Here is a 22,627-nt window from a genome sequence, read left to right on the forward strand (position 1 = left end):
CTTTCTGTGGAAATTACCCAGGACCCACCTCAAAAGGGGAAGGACAAAGCTGTACCAGGACGGTGCCTCAGTCATCACTAAGGGGCAAGTGTAAGTGTGGGGCAGAGCATGTGATCCCAATCCTAGCTTTGTGTGATGTGCGCTGAAACACAGGCGTGTGTGTGGCCTGCGTGTGTGTTTGCCCGGATGCCAAGTTCTTCAGGATTTCTCTTAACATCTGTGTGCAGTGAGAGCTGCTGGTCAGCTGTGTCTGGTGCCTTCTGACTTCAGATCACTTGACATGTTTTTTAGGCCTGGGTCTAAAGTAAGCCCTCGAACACCTGCCACCAGGTAATGGAGAAAAGCACAGGCAAACACTCTGCAGCGAGTTATTTCACTAATTATCAGAACATACTATTTGATTGTTTGGCTTTTTGTCCCCTCCAGCAGAGCTAGAGCGCTGGTGGAGCAGGTGTGGGGCAGGACCCCCTCTGGGTCTATAAGAATCTTTGAGGTGTAGGCTCCTCTTGTATTTGCCACTCCTCTGGCTCCTAGTCCTGGGCAGCCTCCCTGCAGCTTCCTGAGGTTTCCTGAGATGGCCAGGGCCACCACCTGCTCTTCCCTTGGCTATGACCCCTCTGCTGGCCACATCCAGGAACCGTGCTAAAGATGTGTCACTTGCCCCAGGCGCCTCTGCATGGTTCAGGTGGCTCAAGACCCTAGGTTCTGCCTCCTTTCCTATCGGGGAGCCAATCTGGTCTACAGGATCCAGGCGGGTCCTCCTGGGCTCGGGCTGCGGGAGTGGGGAAGGGTGGCTCGGTGAGGGAGCGCAGCGCTGGGGCTTGGACAGGACGCCTGCCCGCGGCCTCCTCGCCTCCTCCTCCGAGCCATCCTCAGTTCTGCTCCAGTCCTGTCCAGGTACCGGCTGGAGAAGGCAGGACATGACGGGAGAGGGGCAGCGGCGGAGCAGAAGAGCAGCGGGCTGCAATTCGCCACAGCGGCCGGGCAGCCAGAGGGGGAGCGACATCTGTTGGCCCACTGTCCCCTGGGGACGGAGAGGGTCCCGGTCCACCTTAGACCAGCCCCACGGTTCTCATCTTCTGCATGGGTCCGAAGGAAAGACCGACGCGCAGCCGTCCGGGGAGCTCGGGGCGTCCGCTGATGCCGGGCATCCTTGGTGCGGGTGTGTGTGTGTGTGTGTGTGTGTGTGTGTGTGCGCGCGCGAGCAGGGTCTGTGGGTACAGGATCTCCGCGGGTCCCGAGTGCCCGCGGGTGCAGGGTCTCGGAGGCCCAGAGAGCAGAGAGAACTAGCTTCATCTCAAGCGAGAGCAGTCCCGATCCCGGGTCAGGAAGGGTTAACGGCGGCCGGACTGGCTTCGCGGTAAATAGAGAGCAGCTGCCCGCTGGCCCGCCGGACCGTTCAAAGGTTTGATTGGCTGCCAATGACATCACCGCCCGAGTCTCAGCAGCTAGGCCTCCGTGCTGGGCGCTAGCTCCGCCTAAAGCCGAGATGCCCCGCCTCAAGACACGCCCCCGGCCGCCCATTGGCTGCAGGTCTCGGTGAGGTGGCGGTCCGCCTCCCCCAGGTTCTAATTGGCCGAACGCGCCGTCGGTCGGAGGCCGGCCTCCCCCTCGCAATCTTACATTTGCCGTGTAGCAAAAGAGAAAGTAACTATGTTGCTGCTGGAGATCAATGAAGCCGAGTGAATGGGCGGCCCGCGCGCGTCCCCCGCGGAGGCGCAGCTCCCGGCAGTGCAGGGCTGCGCTGATCTAGGAAGTAAGTGGAAGTCCCGCGGCCACTCCGGGGCGGTGTGTGCGTGTTTGTGTGTGCGTGTGTGTGAGTGTGCGCGCGTGTGTGTGCGTGTCGGTGCGCACGCGAGGAGGAGAGCGGGAGCGGAGCGGCCGCAGGACCGCGGGGTGCTGCCCGGGCCCTGCGCGCCCACGCTGCGGTCCCCCGGCCGGGGCGGGAGGGCGCCGCGCTTGTTGGGATGCTTTGCGGCAGTTTCGCCGCCGCTGTGCGAGCGCGCTGCGTGGCGCGGACCGGGCGGTGGGTGCCGCGAGCCGGGAGGGCGTTCTCCATGCTCCGGATCTCTTCCCGGCCCTGCCTCCAGAGCCCGGTCCTCGGACCCGGGCCGCCAGGCCGACCGGTGGCTCTGGGCGCCGCGCACACCGCTCGTCTGCTGCAGGAACGCAGCCCATCGCGCTGCTGGCACAGGCAGGGGTCCTGGGCGTCCCGGGAGCAGGGCCGGAGGGGCTGACGAGCTGGTCCTGACGCCCCCACCAGGTACCATCAGGCTTCTGCCGCCCGCCCGTCCAGCTGGGAGCCGGTCGCAGCTGTTGCACTAGTACACGTTCTCCAAAAAATACTACGCAAGGGGTGGAGGGAGGCGGCAGGCTGGGTCTTCGCTCCAATCCCGAAGTGCTGGAGAAACCCGAGTCTGGCTACGTGTGCGCCCGGCTTGTGTGCGTGGATTCCGCCTGTGACACTTTGGCTGCGTGTCAGAGAGTGATGACGGTCGTGTGTAGACGAATGATAAATGACATTTTTCCAGACAGCTCTTGAAGTTCGCTTAGATGAGTCGCTGTTCCTTGAGGTTTGGTTTCGTGGCTGTGTCCACGGCTGATAGAAGCAGGCAGGGCCGTAGGAGCGTCCAGTGGCCGAAGGGAGCAGGGGGCTGGGACTGTGCCTTCCCTTCACAGGCTGCCTGGAGGAGACCAAGTGAACCTGGGCAGCAGTGTCTTTTAAGGACACCAGCTCCAGCTGAGGGGGCATGGCAGTGTCTGCTTAGTTGCCTTGGAGAAGTGGCTGGGCTGGGAAGCAACCTGCCCTGGGGACCAGAGGGCAGGGAAGGCCAAGTGGTTGGTTGGGTCCTTAGAAGCCAGGTGAGTTTGGGCATGGGCTGGGGATCAGCAGGCGGTGGATCTGCCAGGGCTGAGTTTCCAGACCTGGCTCCTCAGCCAACTTGAGACTTCATTTTACGGTACCAGGCGGAAATGCAAAGGGAAAATGCCATGACGGTTAGCCTCCAGGAGGGCATCAGCAAGCGCATAAAGTCCCAGTGTGACTGCTGCAGTTCTCAGAGGACCGCATAGGACGGGAGAGAGAGCCGCTCCTCCTGAGGCCAGCTCTGGCAGAGACTTTCCCTCTTGTCTGTAGAAAGTCGACATCTGCCCCGAGGTATATTTAGCTGCTGTGTATTTCTGTGAGCCAGGCCAGTGCTCTTGCAGTGCTCTTGGTCATCTCTGAATTGCAGTGGGTGAAGGAATTACATGGCAAGCGTCCGAGAGGGTACGCGAGCCGGGATTCCTCTGTGAAGAGTCCTTCTGCCCGGGAGATGTGGCCCAGAATAGACCCTCTGAACAGCTCTCTTCTGTCTGAAGCTTTTCTGATTCTGGTGGTCTCACCTCCCTGAGGCTGAACTTTGATGCCATTCAGGAAAGGTTGTTCATTCACATTTGTAACATGAAGTCCAATGTCAGGGTGGACTTAGTGGCCAGGTAGACAGGGCTTCCGGTCTGAATCCTGTTGAATCCATGGGAGCAGGTGTCAGACTTTGGAAGCTGCCACAAAGGGCACTTTGCTCTTCATTTGGAGATAGGCAAAAGCTCCTCCCCGGGCCTGGGTGGGACTGGGTGGGACTGCCTTTGGGTCAGATGGTGATTTTGTTCTTTCTTTCCCTCTTCCCCTTCTTTGCAGACTCTTGAGTTCTTCTTGAATTGCCAATTTTCAGCCTCCTCATGCCTCCGTCTCCTTTAGATGACAGGGTAGTAGTGGCACTGTCTAGGCCCATCCGACCTCAGGATCTCGGCCTTTGTTTAGACTCTAGCTCCCTTGGCTCTGCCACCCCCGGCAGGAGCAGCCACCTGTCTGTCATCGCCACTACCACCACCGTGTCCCTCAAGGCTGCGAATCTGACGTATATGCCCTCACCTAGCGGCTCTGCCCGCTCCCTGAATTGTGGGTGCAGCAGTGCAAGCTGCTGCTCTGTGGCAGCCTACGACAAGGACAGTCAGGCCCAGACCCAAGCCATCGCTGCAGGTACTGCCACCACCGCTGTAGGAACCTCTACCACCTGCCCTGCCAACCAGATGGTCAACAACAATGAGCACACAGGCTCTCTAAGTCTGTCCGGCGGGGTGGGCAGCCCTGTGACAGGGGCCCCCAAGCAGCTGGCCAGCATCAAAATCATCTACCCCAATGACCTGGCCAAGAAGATGACCAAGGGCAGCAAGAGTCACCTGCCCAGCCAGAGCCCCGTCATCATCGACTGCAGGCCCTTCATGGAGTACAACAAGAGTCACATCCAAGGAGCTGTCCACATCAACTGTGCCGACAAGATCAGCCGGCGGAGGCTGCAGCAGGGCAAGATCACAGTCCTGGACTTGATTTCCTGTCGGGAAGGCAAGGACTCTTTCAAGAGGATCTTTTCCAAAGAGATTATAGTTTACGATGAGAACACCAATGAGCCGAGCCGGGTGATGCCCTCGCAGCCTCTCCACATAGTGCTTGAGTCCCTGAAGAGAGAAGGCAAAGACCCCCTGGTGTTGAAAGGTAACGTCGCCGCTCCTTCCTATGACCCCTTCTCCTTGCCCTGCACACCCTGAGACCAAGCTAGCATTTCTCCCTACCTTCTCCTCCTTGTCCGTTCTTTAGTGTTTTGCTATCATAAGAAAAATGCCTTGGGCTGGAGGCTGGAAGATCAGAGTCCTAGCCTGGACCTGGTTGCTGATGCATGCCACAGGCAGGCCAGGCCAGGCTACCTGTCTAAAAGAGGGGCCCTGTCAGATGTGCACCTGGCCCCAGAGCCAGGTGAGCGTGCCTGCCTCCCAGACCCAGCAGCATGGACGGAACAGAGGGGGCAACAGGGCCGACCTGCGTGGCGCCTGGAGGTGGCTATTCTTTTGGTGGGGAATTCTTCCTCTTTTCCACCTCTCTGGCCGCCTTGGCTTTTGGATGGTTGTTGCCGTGACCTTGAAGAAGGGCGGAGATCTGTATGAAGGCCCCAGTGGAGGGGAGAAGTTCACCCGTGCATCTGTCACTCTGCCACGTCTCCCAGGAGACAGGCATTTTAGTGACCTACTCCTCAGCCCATGGTAGTCTTTGGCTTCTTCAGGAGGGCTGGTGGGTGGCTTTCCTGTCCACAGGTCATGGCATGACTGAAGTCATAGGAGCCAAGGCCGAGAGGATGCGTCCAGGACCTTCCTCTGGGCCCGTTGCAGCAGAGCTCTCTGGCCTGGCACAGGTCTCGTGCCTGGCCTGGCACAAGTCTCGTGCCTGGCCCAGCGTGCCTGCCTGTCCTCCACACTGTCCCATCCTTCTCTCCTCTATGGCATCTTCTACCTGGCAGTGGTAGCAGAGATAGTCTTGTTCTTTCTTCTGTCCTCCTCCTGGGTTTTGACCAAAGTCCTGGTGGCTCCTGGGGTCCAGCTCAGCTGCTCCCAGCTGTGTGGAGCCAAGGGTTGCCAGGTGCCCCACCACTGTGCATGTTTAAATGGCCATGTCCGCTTGGGAGCTGGGCAGCTGGCCTTTGTCGTTGGGGAGCCACTCTGCTGTTGCCTCCTCTCGTTCAGTGCCCTTGGTCCTTTTGCTGTCCCTGCCCTCCCTACTCCTGCTCCTCTCCTCAGACTCACTGTCCTTGGGCTCAGCAGTCACAGAGACACATCTTTCTCAGGGGAGTGGTCTTGGGCGGAGGAGAACGTCTCATAACTGTGTGCGCGGGACCAGAAGCTCAGGCGCCCTTTGGTGGTGGCAGAAGGTTTCCTGTGGTCTCTCACAGGTTTGGGATCTTCCATGAACTCTGTATTCTATTTCTGTTTGTGCCTGTGGTTTCCCTTCCAGTATCTCCCAGCAGGCTTCCCTGCTGCTGTCCTCCTGTGGCAATCTTGGCGGGGCTTGTCTTCTCAGATGGGAAATTCTGTCTACAGGGTTCCATTTGTGATGCTTTGTCTTGAGGAACAATGACAAATGGTCTTGCTGGTCTCATTTATCCCGCAGAGCTGATATTTTGATGAAAAGTAGGCTTCTTGTGTCTCTGGGCTGAAGGGCATCAAGCAGCGTGAATTTGGATGGCCCTGACCATGGGCATGGGTGAGGAGGAAGAGGCAGATCCTGCTCCTCTGATATGCTGTGGGCCTGCCTGCCGGGTGGTGAGAGGGGAGCATCTTGGGACCACTGTGAAGGTGGGGTGTTCTCACTCTGCCTTGGGTGCAGCCCATGGCAGGCAGCCGGCAGCCCCTGGAGCCGGGTAAGATTGCCTTGTGGGGCGGGGCAGACTGCACTGACCTCACCAGCGCCGCCACGGACAGGGCTGGGCATTTTCGGGTTGGTGAGACTCGGAGACGGTGGCTTTGGAAGACGCTCTGGTGGCAGAGGTTGGCTTCTTTGTAGTTTGGGGGCCTTTCCTTCACCTATGGGGGGCCTGAGGAATGGGTAGCTCAGGTGTAGAGGGTCTGCGTTCTCTCCGTTGTTATCATTCTCCTCTGGCAGCTGTTGGGAGAGTGGCCGAGTGAAGGCGAGGTGGGAGGTTATGAGGGTGCCTCGATCTGCTCTTTCTTGGGGTGACCCTGTGATGGATCAGTCCCATAGCACCACTGAGGCATGGGAAGGGGGCATCTCTCAAGGTCCCAGTCCGCAACTTCTCCTGGTGCTGGTCCTAGCCCAGCTTCCCCTGCGAGGTTTATTTTAGGAGCCCTGCCTTCAGGGGTCTGAGATTGTATTTCGGCAGGGCTGGTACTGGTACCATTTTGGGCTGAGTGGCTTGCAGGGCAGGTGCAGTGGCGAGGGTGGTGAGGCTAGAAGGGAGACACAGGGAAGGCCTAGTGTGTTTATTCTGGGGATTTCAGTGCGGTCTTGGGTAATTTATACCCGTCCCAGCCGACTCCCTGGTCGTGTTTGTAAACACTGGTTGCTACCCTCGCTGCCCAAGTGCTCTGGCCCCGGGTTTGTGCCAGGCTGTCTGTTTTGGTGCTGCCTGTCAAGTGGTGCAGCTGCTGGTGGCTGTTTTAGTGATGCCATGTCAGTCTGGGGGAGCTGAGGAGCCCCCAGAAATCCCTGGGGCTCCCTCCCACTGTGCATCTCAGCACCCTGCCCATGTCACCCAGGCCTGAATCTCCTGCTCGGTCCCATCTTCTGAGGAGTAAGTGGGGTCGAGCCTGAGTGACTGCTCACTGAACAAACACGATGCAGAGATCTGAGGCCTCTCGAGGTTGCGAAGGGTTTCAGGCTGCTTCATCTCAGGCTGACTTCGAATCAAGCATCACTGGGCACTGAAGGAGTCCGCCAGGCTGACCTGGACCCTTGTAACCAGCTCGCTGTGATCCCGGATGCCCCTTCCCTCCAGACAGAACTAGGCTCGGGAGAAGGATTGATTTGTCCTTTTCCTGTCGGGAGAGGAGCATCTGATGAGAATATACGCCTTTAAGATTTTTAGCATAAATAATGCTGTTTAGAGAAGTTGGAGAGTGTAGGATGAATGCACCTCCTCCTGAACCAGCAGTGATCTTTCCCTGTTTGCGTCCTCTTTTATTTTTCTTGAAATGGTTTATAGTGTAGACACCATTTAGATGGCTTTAGCATGTTTGCTAAGACTTCGAATTTTAAACTTAGTCATGCTGGGGATATTTTTGTAGCATAGTCTGGACATGTTCACTGCCAGCTACCTCAGTGCCGTGCTCCTATCTGAGTGATTTTCAAAGATGGGGCCCCAAGCGTCAGAGGGCACAGAGGGCTCCAGCACCAAGGGCTGTCCTGGGACCACAGTGTCCGTCACTGGCTTCCCCTGACCCTGTGCTGCCACAGTGCACAAACTGAGAGCCACGACCTTGGATGGGCCTCCCGGAGCAGAGGCGTTTGGGGGATGAGGGTGTGGAAGGGGCTCAGGGCACTGAACCCCAGGGAGGAGCCCCAGCGGGGTTACCGTCACATTCCTGGACTTCCCCATGCAGCCTCTGAGCGAGTCACACATAAACTTAGACAATCGTCAGCAGCGGCACAGGAGGTGACAGTGTGAACAGCCGTGCACAGGACTCAGACCCGTGAGATAGTTTTATTTATTTACTTACTTTTTGCTGTCTCTGACTTGTTTGGAAGGAAGAGTGAAGAAGAATCACCCAAACACCCCCACACACATACACTCAGGGATGTCAAGAGGATTTTTAATTGAAAAAATTAATTTTTAATGGAGATCTGATGTGAAGTCAGATCCATATCTAGGCTCACAAACTTAACTGTTGATATTCTCAGCCTCTGGCTCAAGCCCGAGGCTGGGTGCCAGATATCAGCTTTGTACCAGAAAGGGGAGAGGTGGAGGGCAAACTTCGGATTCACTGCCCCTGCTCTCGGTGCTAGTGCCCCCTGCATGGCCCTAGGCAAGGTGCTGAAGCCCTGTTATGCTTGATTTCCTCACTTACAAAAGATGATACGGTGGTAACTATTTCCCAGCGTTGGTGCGGGAGCTAAATGTATTAATGTGTGTGAGCATGTGGAGTAGCATCTTGCACTGACAAGCACTTCGTAAGTTCAGCTCAGTGCTCTTATTACTATTGGCCGAACAGAAATATGGTGCCAGTGAAAAGGTGGTTTTGCCTCTTCTTCCAGAGGAGCGCAGATAGCTAGGTTTAACAGTGTGTATGTGGGGTGTGCGTGTGTGTTGCTATGGCCTAAAAATAACTTGGTGACTGTTACCTAATTTAAGTAGCATACAGTTAGAGGGCCAAGTGACTGCAAAAACATGTTGAATCAAGAGGCTAAAGTAATTTGGGCCTATCTTAGGATTATTTATTTGCCGAGGAATTTGTAAAAACGTGATGATAAATCTGTCCTGTCCTGAGTAATCAAAGTGTAATGCTTCTGAGCTTTGCTTTTCCTGGCTCTCATCAGGCGAACTTATTTTTAGAAGGAGGGTTGTCGTCTGGCTATAAAAGTGTAAATGGGGCGGGTTCCTGGACTTGGGACCCTTTCCGTCAGCCCACTGTGGCCCTCAAGGGGTGTGTGGTTGCTTGAGGTCCCTGTTGCTCAGCTGAGTGGAGCTTAGCTCCCTCACGCCAGGCTGCAGGTCTGTATTTTTCCAGGGACCCAGTGTGTGTCCGACGGCAGCTCAGGTGACCACCAAGGGATGGGTCTGGTTCCAGCATCGCAGGAGTGTGGTAGTGGACGTGTACCAAGGGCAGCAGCACCTGGGACTCAGCTGCGCACTGGCCAGGACCCTGAGACCCTTCCCTGAGAGGCGGGAGTCCTGTTGCCCCGGCCCAGGGCTATGGGAGGGGTCCCATCTGAACACCCTCTGCCCTCCTGGTTCCGTTCTGGGAAGCCAGCCGAGTCACTCATCAGACTCATCAAGGACAGGCTCAGGAAGCTTTCCTGGGCACTGGCAGCTGATGGTGCCATGTTGGAGAAAGCAGGATGGGCAGGAGCTTAACAGGCAAAGCCGCTTGTCTATTTCTGTTTTCAAATGAGTTCGCTGGAGGAGGCGCCAGGAGTGGTGGATACACACTTCTCTCCTTTGCAGCAGACACGGCCATCTGCAGATCTGACCAAAGCACAGCAGAAATCCCCTTGCACAGCCTCCTGCAGGTGCCCTGGGGCTGCCCAGGGTCTGGGGTGCAGAGCCTGCCTCCTTAGAGCCAGGCCCAGTGCCCAGGAGGACAGGTTGGGCACCAGCTGTGTCCCACCACAGTGTTAGACAACATAATGCAAACTGGCAGAGAAGGGTGCTGCTCACGTGCAGGGCAGAAACTCCGCCCCAGCAGCGCCCTCATGGGCTGTGGATTGGCACCTCCGGCTTTCAGAGCTGCAGCATCACAAGCCCTTCCTGCTCCTCAGTGTCCCCGGGGGTGACTTCAAACTGAGGTGCTCCAGAGAGCCTGATGGAATTGGCCTGGGCCACAGCCTGCGTTCAGATGGACATGTTTCAAAGCTCCCTGAGAGATTCTAACACCCAGCAAAATTTAAGAATCATTGATCTACTCAAGTCTTCTCATTCTACGGTTATGGAAATGAGCCGAGATGTGGATGACTTGTCCAAGGTCACATGCATAATTGATTTTAGAGCTTCGGTCCTTAGTGCTCCAGTCGGTCTTGCCAGACTGATAGATGGATCTATGTCTGTGTTATCTAATCACAATACTCATAGCATGCAATATGAAATAATATATCAACACAATACTTTTGAGCACAAATACCCTTCTTCTTTTTTTTAATTCTGACATTTTAGTCTAGAACAAAAGGACCTAAGTCTAAGCATTTTGGAAACCAGCAGCTCATGGTCTGGATTTTAGCTGGCCCTAGAAATATGACCACATTTAACATTGTTTTAATTCCATCTTCTGAGTAACCACATATCAAGACGCACTCCTGGGTCATGAGCCTCTAGGCACATTCTTTGGTGGCCTCATGGTGGTTCAGCCTGGTGTGTATAAGGGGTCATGTTTGTCCGTGGCCACTGGGGAGGCCGGGTGTGTGCAGGGTCCCCGGCTGTGCGGAAGTGCATGTGGGTGAAGCCAAGACCCGGGGCCAGCTCACTGCCACGGTCCGGTTTACAGAAGGGCTGGTCTTCAGGAGACGCCTTTCTCTTTTAAGAAGAGAGATTTGCCCTTCTCAGGTGCTCCATGGGCCAGCAGAATCTCCCCAGTGTCTGCTGTGAAAAGTGGTGACCTGGCGGCTGCTCACGGTCTCCGACCTGCCCTCCCTGTGCCGGGCAGAGGAGAACTTTGTCACTTAGATGCCAGAGTAGTGGCGATGGGGCAAGGCCTGTGTTTGTGTCCCTGTGTGCTTGGCATACAAGCCAGTAAATAGGGTTTCAGTGACGAGGTTTTGCCTGCACTCAAAAAAGACTACGCGAGAGGTGCTGTGCTGGTGAAGACAGACGGAGCCCTGGATCGCCACTCCAGGCCTGAGTTACTTCCTCAGGGCTGAGGCTCCCGCAGGCAGATTCTCCTAGTCCTGATACTATATTTGAATCCTGATACTATATTTGATACTATATTTGATTCAAACAGTGGAGAAAACAATGAGAATGTTATTGTTATAAAAATACATACTTTGGTGTTCGACTTGATGGACTCCTAATTATGCAGCTTGGACTCTTTAGAGGATTTTAAGTGTGACCCAGGAGCAAGCTCTCTGCAGGCTTTCCTGCCAGCTTGGGGTAGCGCACTAGACCCCCGTCCCAGCAGGACCGGATTTTATGTGACTTATAGGAGAAGGAGCCAAGCCTTGGCAGAAGGAAATACACTGCACCTGCCGGTACTTTCTTAGCAGGTGGAAGCAGTGATTCCTCGTGCTCTGCCCCGGCACAGGGGAAGATGGTGTGCGGAAGGGGAGAAGGCTTCGGGAGCCCTCAGAGGATGTGAATTCCTAGCGGATTTCCTCGTGGAGAGGCCTCTCCTGGTTCCAGCCCTGGCTTGGAGCTCATGGAAAACAGCACAAAGCCCGAGACCGCCCTGTGCTTCTGCCTCCACTTGAGCTTCTTTCTGCCTTCCTGGGTCCCCACTGCCACCAGGACCCGCCTCAGGCACCTGCCAACCATGCCTGCTGTCAGCCAAGGGGTGGAGCCAGGGCCGAGGGCACCATCAGCTCAGCTGCCTTGGCGCTCAGCAGATCAGAATCTGTGTCTCTGGGGAGGAGGCAGGCATTCCTGTGACCTTGGGGTGCTGTCCATTTCTTTAGCACCCCGAATTTATCCTACCAAGTAAATGATCCTCTGTTCTTTAAACCACAGCCTGGAGGTCCACTACCAAGAGCCCTGAGAGAAAAAAGTACAGATTGGGAAGGATGGGGAGGAAAAGACCGCAGGGACAGTGTGATGGCAGGGGGACTGTGGGACGACAGCTCGTGGACTTCCGGGTTCTGGGTGCAAGGTGGTGTTTCGGCATGCGTCATTACTGCGTCTCTGTTGGCCTCAGATGTGGTCACACTAGAGATGAATCTCCCAGGCCTTTGGGGAAGGGACAGGTAGTCTTTTCTTAGGATTTGTACAATATTTTTATTCCCACTGTGTAGCCCAGGTGGGATTTGAGCACACAATGTCACCTATGCTAGCCTCGAACTCACAGCAATACTCCTGCCTCAGCCTCCTATGTGCTGGATTACGAGTGTGCACCGCCACACCTGGCCTGCACTCTCATTTGAATGCTACATTTTTATGATAAGACTTCAAAGGGAGGTGCGTCTTCTGGTTCCCGAGCAGTGGTATTTTAATCTGTGGCAGACATTATCCAATGAGCGCTCTGGGTCTGACCAACCTATTGTCCTTGAAATTAGAAAATTACTTTGCAGAGAGTCCAGAAAAATGAAGAGGGGCACTTCTGGCCAATGCTCTGTGCTGGTGTGGCTGTCACCTGTGTCTCCCTCGTTCTGGAGCAGCCTGGGGAGCGGGGGCGGGTCCTATCCCTTTCATGGGGGAGGCCTTGGAGGGCCAGAGCTGGTGGTGTCTGCACTGCAGGCAGTGTCTGGTAAGTGGGAGAGCAAGGACCGAAGTCCCGTCCTCGGGCTGGCCTCCAGCTAGCTGTGCACTGTGTGCTTGGCTCATGCCAGGCCCTGCATTTGGTCCCCAGAATCACTGGAAAATGTAAAAAAAAAAAAAAAAAAAAATGGTGAGAAGCGCGGGTGAGGCCCAGGGGAGTGTGCTGCCTGGGGCCAGCTTTGCAGCTTTGGCTCCGGCTGCAGCAGCGATGCTCACAAACACGCAAAACCAACAAACCCACAAACCCAGGCCCTGGGTGGTCCTGGGACCAGCCCTTGTGCAGACTCCCCGCCCCCAGCACCCTGACCTATGCCTCCCTCCATGCCCGATTCTTGCGCATCCTAGAGTGACAGTCCCAGGGTGAGGAGGCACAGCCTACCCGGACTGGAGAGCAGAGCAGGCTATTCTGGGACCCACCAGACTTTGGAGGCCTCATATTTGGGTCGTGCCAGATTTTTACAAGGAGGAAGTAACTGAAGAAGCCCTGGGGGCAGGGTAGTGATCATGGCCAGCATTTTTGTTGTTGTTTTTGAGACAGGGTCCTGCTATGTATCCCAGGCTGAGGGGGAACTCATGAGGATCCTCCTGCCTCGGCTTTGTGTGTACTGAGACCCAGTTATGTACCACCATGCCGTAAGTTTCTGGCAGGTGTGAAATGTGCCTTCTCTCCCAGGCGCTGCTGTGGTGCCAGGTCTCTGGATCACACTCATTTACCCATGGTGAGCAAGACTCAGGCAGCACCAGGTCTGGCCAGAGCTCAGGCTGGCACACATGCTGGGCACAGTGTGGTCCTGGTGCAGTCCTGCAGACCAGGGCTGGTGACCCACGTGTCCCCTGGGAGTCGGTGGCAGGACTGAAGGATGGTGTTTTCTTCCCTTCCTTTGTGCATGTGAATCCATTCCCAGAGGGAAACAGAGGTGGAGGAGACAGCGGTGCAGCGTGTGTGTGCCAGAAGCATGGACTGAGGGAGGTGGGTCCCTGCTTCAAAGACCCTCATACTCACATGTGCTCGGCAGTGGCCTGTGCTGTGGGCACCTTATCTGTGCTGTGAGCAGGGGTGGTGATGTCTCTAGAGTGCTTTCTCTAGAGCTATGAGGAGTGCGCAGCTGGCTGTTCTCATTCTGTTCAGGAAAGTGTCCCCAGGACAAGTAGGTGGGGACTGACCAGGTCTCCAAGCCTCTCTGTTGTCTGCATCTCCTCAGCATGAAAGGCTGCGGTGTCACTGGAGGGCCCGGGCACTGCAGGAAGGGACCCCTGGAAGCATGAGGGCCCCTGGAGGAAGGGCCACAGAGCTGTGCTGAGATGGCACCAGCTTCACCTGCAGGCACGCATGATTGTGCCATGTTCTCAGTGCCCACTAAAGTCTTGTCAGCTGCTCAAGCCCCCAGGTCCTCCAGTGGCTGGGTATGGAGGGGCGTGAGTGACCAGCCTGATGAAATCAGTCAGTGAGGAGCACCAGGAAATAAGAGCAGTCCTCAGTCTGCAAAGGAAAAGCAATCGATTTTAAGAGCATTTCCCCCACTTCTGGGCTCTTGGTTGCTTGGTGAATTTGCTGAGCTTGCGGGAACTTCTGTGCTGAAACCCCGGTCGTCTTGGGCCCCTCACACCGCAGCCCATGTGGTCAATTAAGAAAGGGGAGGGAGGTTTTTGCAGAGCATGGCAGTTTAGAGCCGGGGGGCTTCCTGAGCATGTGCTCGGCTATCCACACATGGATCGGGAGGCCCGAGAGGGCGCAGACAGCTGGCAGTAGAGATGGTGCAGGACTCCACTTCCTCGCTGAGCTCAGGTTTGTTTTGATCCCAGTGTGTATACCAGCTCCGGCTCACATTGAAGTTGGCATCAGATCAGTGGAGCTGCAGGTCCTGCATTCCTAGGGCTGTTCTGTGACTTCCTTCTCGTGAGCTCAGGAAATGATTCTCGGTGACAGCTGTGGGCTCACGTCTGCCCACAGTTCTTGCAGAGGGGCGATGGTCAGGTGGCCAGGAGCATGGGCTCTGGTTCCACTTCACTGTCATTGAGACCTTGGGTCAGTGAGCTTTTCTGTGACTCAGGTACCTTGTCTGTAAAATGGGGAGGCAATGTGCAGGGGAAGGGGAAAAGCATACCAGCTAATGTGTGTGCAGGAGCAGCCGGGACCGACACCGGGAGCTGACCTGCCCTGTCATTTACGCTGTCCTGATGTCAGACATGAGTTATAAGCTCGTTGTCTGCCTAAATCCCAGGGGTAGAGGAGTGATCTACTTTCTCAGCACAATTTGACGTCACCACTAACGAAATATAAGGAAAGATCTTTGATGTTTGATAGATCTTCTTGTTTGTAGCTATGGAAGCATCTGGTGTTCCTAGCGAGGTGGTGCCATATTGGACAGTTAGCATCCTTGCTATTTCTGTGTAAGAGAATCCTATCAGGTTAAGTCTTAACAAAGTGTGCGAAAACCATGTACTTTACTGTTGCCATGCGAGAAGAGACATATACACTGCGGTGCCCGGCTGCTCGGACCCAGTTTCTTCCTCCCTGGCCGCCTCATCACTCACTCCCTGCATCTGAGCCTGTGTGCAGCAGCGCTTCTCACAGAGCCTGAGTTCATTTGCCTTCTCGGTGCCCACGTTCTGGCTTCCTGCGCTGTCGCCTCAGATTCCTTCTTTGCTGGCACCAGCTCTGCTCATCCGTCTGCACGGCAGTGAGATCAGGCTTGCCTCCCAGTGGGTGCTGAGAGGGGCTCCTTGGGAAGCTCCGAGGGAAGCCATGTCCTTCCCTCCCTTAGAGGAGGGAGTGTGAGCTTGCTGGGGGTTTGGGCTCGTCTTTTTATTTCTGTAATGCACTTCTACATTCTCATTCCTGGTTTTCTCCCCAGAGTGCAAGCGCCAGGCTGCTGTCACAGCCCTGGTGTAAAGGGCAGCGTGGCGTGTCTCTGGCTGTGGATCTCGGCTCACATGCTGTGTGTGTACCACAGTCCTCTGAGCTGGCCTGGGCCTATGTGTGTCTTTGCACCCCAGGGAGCCCCAGGACCCTGGCTGGCTCCCCACAGTCACATGCAGCCCCCACAGTTGGTGAAGGAGCTGGACCTTGTGTGGAGCTGGGGCCTATGCTTGTGCCCACCTGGAGCCCCTCCCTCAGCCTGGGTCCCCATGCTGCCAGGAGGTCCCCAGTCCTTTCCCAGACACAGCGCAGGACCCCAGCAGAGCAGGAGGATAGATCCTGTCAGCCCTTCTTTCAAGGTGAGGGAAAATACCCCGTAAATGGGTGACACTGTGCTGATATGTGATTGGCCTGTCTTCCTTCCTGGAGCGTGGGGCTGGGGGTGCATTTATGGTAGTGCTGCGGATCTCAAGCAGCACAGAGCCCATGCTAAGTATTATTTGATGAGGAAACCGAGGTTGGGAGGGTGTGTAAGTTCTGAAGACACACAGCAGGAGCTGTCTTCATCACCTGGTGGTGTGCAGTAGAGGCTGAGCCTGGCTTTTATCCAGACTCCAGGGAAACAGCCACTCCTCCTGGTTTTGTGGAGAGCTGGCTGTGTCTCTGTGCTGCTGATGGCGTGGGGCCGCACCTGGGTTTGAGGAGCAGGGTGGAGCTGGTCTACACCCTGGGGCAGGGCTCTGTGTGGCTTGCTCAGCCCCCTCTGCAGGGAGCCAGCCAAGGGTGCAGCTCCGGCCCACCAGAAGTCCGACCAACACTGCCTGCGTGCTGAAACCTGGGGCCCGAAGACTGGACACCCCAGCCTTGGATACTGATCCAGGGGAAAGGGGCCCTCACACCAGCTTTGGGCATCTCTATGCTTGGATGGTCCTGACTTGTGTCCTTATGGTGACACTATGACCCAGTGTGGTGCCTCCTGAGCTCCCCGAGTCGTTCTCATGAATCAGTGAAGCCAAGGCTGCAGGAACCGTGGAACCTGTAACCCTCTCCCAGGGGATCTGGAAATGTGACATCTGCATGCATAGATATCTTCTGGCTGGATACAGGTCCTTGCCACAATGGATGGACACCAAGGGCAGTAGCTTCATGGGGGTCTCTCCAAGCCTGTTTCCTTGTGACCATACCCAGTGGGCTCTGGACTTGGAAATGACTGAGGCTTGGATCACCTGCTTTCAGTCGCCTTGGCTTAACCTGCAGGCAGCAGAGCTGGCACTGCTCCGGGAGCCTCGCCCTACAGCCTGGGACCATCCAGGCCCTTTGTGTCAGCTCCAGGTGTCATCACAGGTCAGGTGATGTGTGTGAGATTGAAAGTGTATGTGTTCATGTGTCCCCAGGCCCTGGGGATCCCTGTGTATTGCTGGTGGGACCGAGTTCCCTGTGTACAAGTTCTGATCCGGAATTGATGTGGGCCCACTCTGGTGCATGGGTCCCAGGCTCTGGTTCCCTTGTCCTGGCTTTGTGATCATTCCTGTTGTCAGGAACCGCAATGCGGTGATGCATCCCCATCCATCTCCTCCACGAGTGTACAAGGTCTACAGAGCCTTTCCTTCGGGCGCCTGGGTGTCTTAGCTGTGATCTGTTTAGGTTTTTGTTTGTTTGTTCTTTTGTGGTCGGGTTCCCTGCCCCGTGCACACTGGACCCCTGGCCAGTGCCCTCACCCTGCTCTGTCCATACCTGACCCAGCCCTGGTCCTGCACAGCTTCTTAAGTCAGCAGCATCTAGAGATCAGACTCCCAGGAGGACCCGTGGCCCTGCAGAGCAGAGTTCTAGGAAATGACCAAAGCTAACTCCATTGCCGTTTCTGGGAACCTTTCCCCCACTCGTGAGAACTGGAATGCAATTCCTTGAGTGGGCAAGGAGGCCTCTGGAAGTCTCATGATGACTTGGCATCTTCTTGACGAGGGCTAGCCCTGGGCGCCTTGCACACGGCTACCACACCAGCACTGCCATCAGGCATGTTCAGCTGTAGGGGGAGGAAAGTTGTGCCCGACACCTGGCCACCAGCAAAGGAGGTGGTGCGGAGTCAAGTCGTGGACTGCAGCAGGAGGGTCCAGAAGCTCAGCGCTCCTCCCCACGGTGCCCCCAGTGTCTCACCTTCCAGGGCACCCAGGTCATGAGGGTTCCTCACCCGCCTTTCAGAACCACCAGAATGTGCCATAGCTCTGCGAGAGAGCTGGCACTGTGGCAGCCTTTCTTTAGAGAGGAGGAAGTTCCGGGATGAGGAGATAAAGCTCTTGAGTAGTGATCATGCAGTTTTAAATGACCACAGGGATCAGTGACTGCCTGAGGGCCGCACTTGGGGGTGGGGGAATGAGAGGAGTTCCTCACCGTGTCCCTCTGCCAGTGGGTGGGAGAAGCAGAGCGGAGGCCCTGGGGGAGAGGGGAGGGCCACACAGACCTTCTGTGTGCTGCCCGTGAGCTCTTGTGCAGGGCCCTTCCTGTCCCGAGGCCACACTGACGCTCTGTGTCCCACTACAGCCTCTGCCCCTGTCTGCCAGGTATAGCTGTGTCTACAGCCTGGGGCAGGAGGCTTAGAGAGGGGCAAGGGCAGAGGTTGCCTGGTGCCATTGCTGCCCTCGCTGGCACCCACTTCCGCTGATGGGCTTTGTGTCGCCTGCTCCTCTGCCCTCCAGCCACCCCGCCTGGGCGCAGGGCTGCGGTCCTGTCCTGGGGCTGACATTGCCCACACCAAGGCATGCCCAGCCCATGGCCTTGCCCACGCTGCCCACAGCCCTTCCAGTGCCTCTCCCGCCAGCCTCGGCCCACTTCCTGCTCCTTCCCGATGGCCCCGTCCTCAGACTATTTTTATTCCCCGAATCCCAGCTTCATGCTGAACGTCACATAACTAACAGCCCGTTCTGTCTCACCCAGCGTTCATTTTATCTAAAAATATTTGATGAGACTTCCCGTGCAAGTCAGACACTGAGCACCAAGTGTTCCCAGTGCCTCTGGGCACCGTGTGGTGCTACTTAGTCACCAGATGACCACTGCCCGCCCCATGTGGATCCGTGTTCACAGAGTGTGGGGGCTCAGGGTCACCCCAGAGGCCACGGGCAGCCAGCCCTGCACTCAGGTGCCACGCTCAGCCTCCTCTGGGGCAGCCTTGGCTTCTGAGGTTACGTTGTCATAATAACAGCAAACGAGGATGAAAGACCGGCTTCTGGCGGCCTGGGAGGTGCGAGGCCCTTCCTGAGGCAGGGAGCCCAGAGAGGTGGGCCAGAGGCTCTAGGGAATCCTGGCTGTCCTGCCATGCCCTGTGTTGCAGCCTTTGCCACCGAGCATGTCCTGTGCTGAGACCTTGTCCTGGTGGGACACTGCTGGGGGTGTGGACGGTGCCTTGCACTGGTTCTCCAGAGACGCCCATTCTCCACCTCGCCATGTGGCCTCCACCACCTGGAGGCCACCAAAGTGGCTGAAGATTCGGCACAGCTGGGTGCTCAGCAGGCTGCTGTGAGCCGGAGGGGCAGAGGATGGAGCCCCAGAGCCTGCAGGCAGGGATGGGAGCTCCCTCACCCCACATGCCCAGCAGCCAGAAGCCCCCCCTCCCACACCTGTCTCGGGATCCCTGGCATCCTCCCTAAGTCGGGTGCTTTGCTAGAACCCTAGGGACCGCTCGCCTTCCGCTGACACCTCGTGAGGCTGGGGTACTCACCTCCCGCCTTGCTGTAATCCCGCTGGTGACCAGTCTCACGCTGAGGCCACTCAAGTATGTCCAGCCACAGAAGACCTGTGTCCTTGGTGGTGCCCTGGGCTGTGGGCGCTGTGTGCCAGGAACCCGCTGCATGTCTCTTACTCTCAGCCTGTGACAGTGAGGGAAGCAGGCCCGGACACAGGAGCAGGCCCTGAAGGTCTCATGTGTGCCCTGTGGCTGGGTGCTGTCCTGCCTCACAGTGGCAGCAGCGTCACAAAACCCAGATCCAGTGTCACCTCTGGTCCTTGCTGTCAGAGCCTCCGTGCGGCCTCGGGCTGGGCCAAGCCCAGGGCACAGCTGAGGTTGCACTGGGCCGCTGGACGGCTGCCCCTCCGTCTGTGACCCTGCCGCAGCCCCTCGGAGGTGGTGGGCCTCAGGTCATTCTGTTTGCCCTTGGTCTCAGAGGCTCCCTGGGTGAGGCCCAGGAGCTGGGGCCTGGTGCCTGTGCCTGTCCCGCTCTGCGCTCCTGGCCATCGGCCTCCAGGACGTGCCACAGGGGTCTCCCGAGGCCTGGCCGTGCTCCAGCTGAGCCCCGATGCACCCCTGCGGAGGAAGCCTCACTCGGCTTTTTGTGACCTGGAAGTGGTGATCCAGGAAACACCCTGATTTTGATACTGACTTGAATTCTCTTCCCGCCTCTGCCCAAATACCCTGGGCTTGCAGGTGATGCCAATGAGCAGGGGGCGCTGGTGCTCAGGCCTCACCTGGAGCAGATTTGCCTGCCTGCTCTTCCAGGGGCATCGGCTTCCCCCGTGACTTTGCCAGTGTCCTCGGGGCCGGAAGCTTGAGATGACCTTTCCCGACTGTGATTTCCACCCGGAGGAGGCTTCGCGGCTCAGTGAAGCCGGATCCTGACATTTGTGGGGATTTATTTAATTGAGCCTCACTCAGCTCCCCCAGGGAGGCCAGAGTGGCTGTGGAGTCGTGATGTGTTTCGTTCAGGGCCTGAGATAAATGTCGGTCCTCGCAGGGAGGACTATTGGTCAACAGTTTTCTTTCTGTGCTGTGGGCTGCCTGCATGAGCAGCTGTCCTGTCTGTTTGTCTAGCAGTGCTTGGTTATTTAAACCTCTGCACTCCACCGCAAAGCTTGCTTTCCCTGTCAGAGTATCTGGTTGAGCCTGTGGGGGAAATATGGTTTTGTGTTTTATAGCACCCTCCTCTGACTCGCATTTGTCCTGCTTCAGCCTCCCAGTGTGTGATCTCAAGGCCTTTTCCTCCTCCTGTAACTCAGCTCCATGGACTAATCAGTATGGAGTTGTGTAGTGCACAGGGAAGGTGGGGCTTTACCAGGTGTAGAGGAGCCTGCAGCTTGGGTCCACTTACCCAGGATGAGGCCATGGAGAGGGCTAAGTCCTGTGCTGGTCCATGGTAAAGGGAGCATTAATGAGGGGGCTATGGCTTTAGGAAAGGAGGTGTGTCTGTGTCGTGGTTTGCCTGGGAGCTGAGGTTCTGGGCCAGCTTCCAGGTCATTTGCAGTCTGGTAGGGAGCACCCCTACCTGCACCTTGGCCTGCCTCTGGCTCGACTGTAAGGGGTGGTTCTGTCCTGCATTGGCTCCCGTGTTGTCAGGCAGCTTGCCCACCTCTGGGTGGCTTTAGAAGTGGGGATGGCAGTTTACTCACCTCAGCTTTCCTGGGGTTTCCGTGAAAAGTGGAGCTCATGAGGTGGGTGATGGCTTAGTCCCTCTTCCGCGGCTACTGGGCTGGTGCTTTACAAAGAAGAGTTCACTGGGTGCCCAGTTTTGGTGAGCGTCACTTTGGGGCGGCAGTGGAGGAGACGGAGACCGGACAGTGAGACTCAGGCCCAGGCCAAGGTGTGCGCTGCGTCCTCACCGCGCTGTGGCCTGGACATCCTGGGGCGGCCAGCTTCTGGCCAGGGCCCTGTCCAGTGCCACGGCTCTCTCTGCCCTCACCTCAGATGCAGTGGAGACAGCAGCACACAGCACTCTGTCTCTTCTAAGGGCTGTACCCCACTGCTCGCCAACAAAGGTCCCCTCTGGGCTTCTCCTCACCCCATCTCTGAAACACTTTCATCATCAGGGCCTGGGGAACCAGAATGCATCCGGGGAAAGAGAGGGTTCTGTCCAGGCCCGTGGCTCCATCCTCTGGGCTTCGGGGCAGCACAGCATGGCAGAGCAGAGCTGCTCACCCTGTGCCAGGTGCTGGGAAGCAAAGGCAGGAGACTGGGCCCATCCCTCTTCGGTCCCTTAGCTGCACACCCTTCTCTCGCTCTGTGTCACCTCCTGAAGGCCCTGCCCCTCCCAGGAGCACCAGGCTGGACCTGAGGCTTCAGCATGTCCTCAGATGCATGTGATGAGGACGGAGTGCACTGCTGGTGGTTTGGTACCTTCTTCTCCCGCTCTCTTCCATTGGGGCACTATTTGTCACCTGCTGTATACTCCTGGCCATTCAGGATCCGTTCACTGTACTCAAAGTGAGACCAGCCTGGAGACCCCCACCCCCACTGCTGAGGCCACTCTGCTGCCCACCCTGCATGAGTCACTCCCAGCCCTGCTCTGACCACTGGGCTCCCACCCACCCTGACCTGCTAGCGCTTCTCTTCCCCTAGGAACCTCACCCACCATCTCAGGAGTCTCCTCTCCAACACCAGTGGACCTCATCTCCATTACTTCCTGACTGTAGCCACCTGTGTGCCACCTGTGTCCCCTGGGCTCTGGGCTCTGCCTGGTGAGAGGGTGGAGCAGGGAAGCAGAGCCTTGCATGGCATTCAGCTCAGGTCCCCATAGGCGGCTGGGTGTGACCTGGAGATGGGAGCAGACCATAAAGTGCCTGATGTGGATGTGCTGGAGTCAGTGCAGTGCTCCCTGGGTCTCCTCCGTGCTGGTCACCTGGGGGACACTGCAGATCAGTGTCCTATCTCAGCCCTGCCCCAGCCCCAGGCTGTGTCCTGATTGGCAGCTTTCTAGCAGAGGGTCAGTCATGTGTTGGCCCCCACAACCCTCTCTTGAGGGTCACTCTGGTTCATGGGTGTGGAGCACAGTCGCGGCCACACCCCACAAGCCCCACTAGAACTTTCCTCTGAGAGTGCCCCTGGCCATCTAGTCTGGCTATGTTGGGGCAGCCTGGAGGGGAGGTGGAGACACTCCGAGGCTCCCCTGGGAAAGCACTCCCCTTCCTGGTCTCAGCCACACCCACTTCCTCACTCCTGGGGTTCCTGGGCCCTGGGATCCAGAGATGCAATCACTCACATCTAAGTCACCTGCTCACTAAAGTAAGGAAGAAGCTGCCCAATGGATGCCTCTGTGGAGAATCACCCAGCGTCCTCACTGTGGCTTCTGGCAGGGCTTTCCTGCTAAGTAAATAAATGAGGTAACGGATTTAAAGAAGCAGGCTGTATTTACATACTTGGAGGAGCCTCCCAAACAATCTGTCAGCGTCATTCAAATGCACACAAATTAAACCTGCTCTCCCCAACCTCTTCTCCTGGAGACTTCAGGGAGTGGGGACAGGGTCTAGAGGGCTTTTCCTTTGGTGCGTGAGATTTAGTCCCCAGCCACTTGGAGGCACCTTTATGAGAAGAGGGGCCCTAGGGGCTGGGATTTTAAACTGCACCTTA

The 22,627-nt window shown here is 56.8% G+C and overlaps 1 protein-coding gene across 2 annotated transcripts in view; it reads left to right on the forward strand.

Annotated features, from left to right (window-relative positions):
* Positions 1–1,582: 1,582 nt before the first annotated feature.
* Dusp10 (dual specificity phosphatase 10) overlaps positions 1,583–22,627 on the forward strand; it is a 32,950-nt gene continuing 11,905 nt past the window's right edge. The window contains exons 1-2 of one of the 2 annotated variants that reach the window (XM_003474507.5): positions 1,583–1,756; positions 3,677–4,531. In XM_003474507.5, the coding sequence (XP_003474555.1) occupies positions 3,718–4,531 (814 nt within the window). In that variant the 5' untranslated portion in view covers positions 1,583–1,756; positions 3,677–3,717. Of the gene's footprint in view, positions 1,757–1,918; positions 2,264–3,676; positions 4,532–22,627 lie in introns of those variants that run through there. The other variant, XM_005005590.4, reaches the window with a different exon arrangement.

The sequence above is a fragment of the Cavia porcellus genome, unplaced genomic scaffold (genome assembly GCF_034190915.1).
Source record: "Cavia porcellus strain 051 isolate PalLab524CR breed Dunkin Hartley unplaced genomic scaffold, mCavPor4.1 scaffold_26, whole genome shotgun sequence".
NCBI classification, from domain to species: Eukaryota; Metazoa; Chordata; class Mammalia; order Rodentia; family Caviidae; genus Cavia; species Cavia porcellus.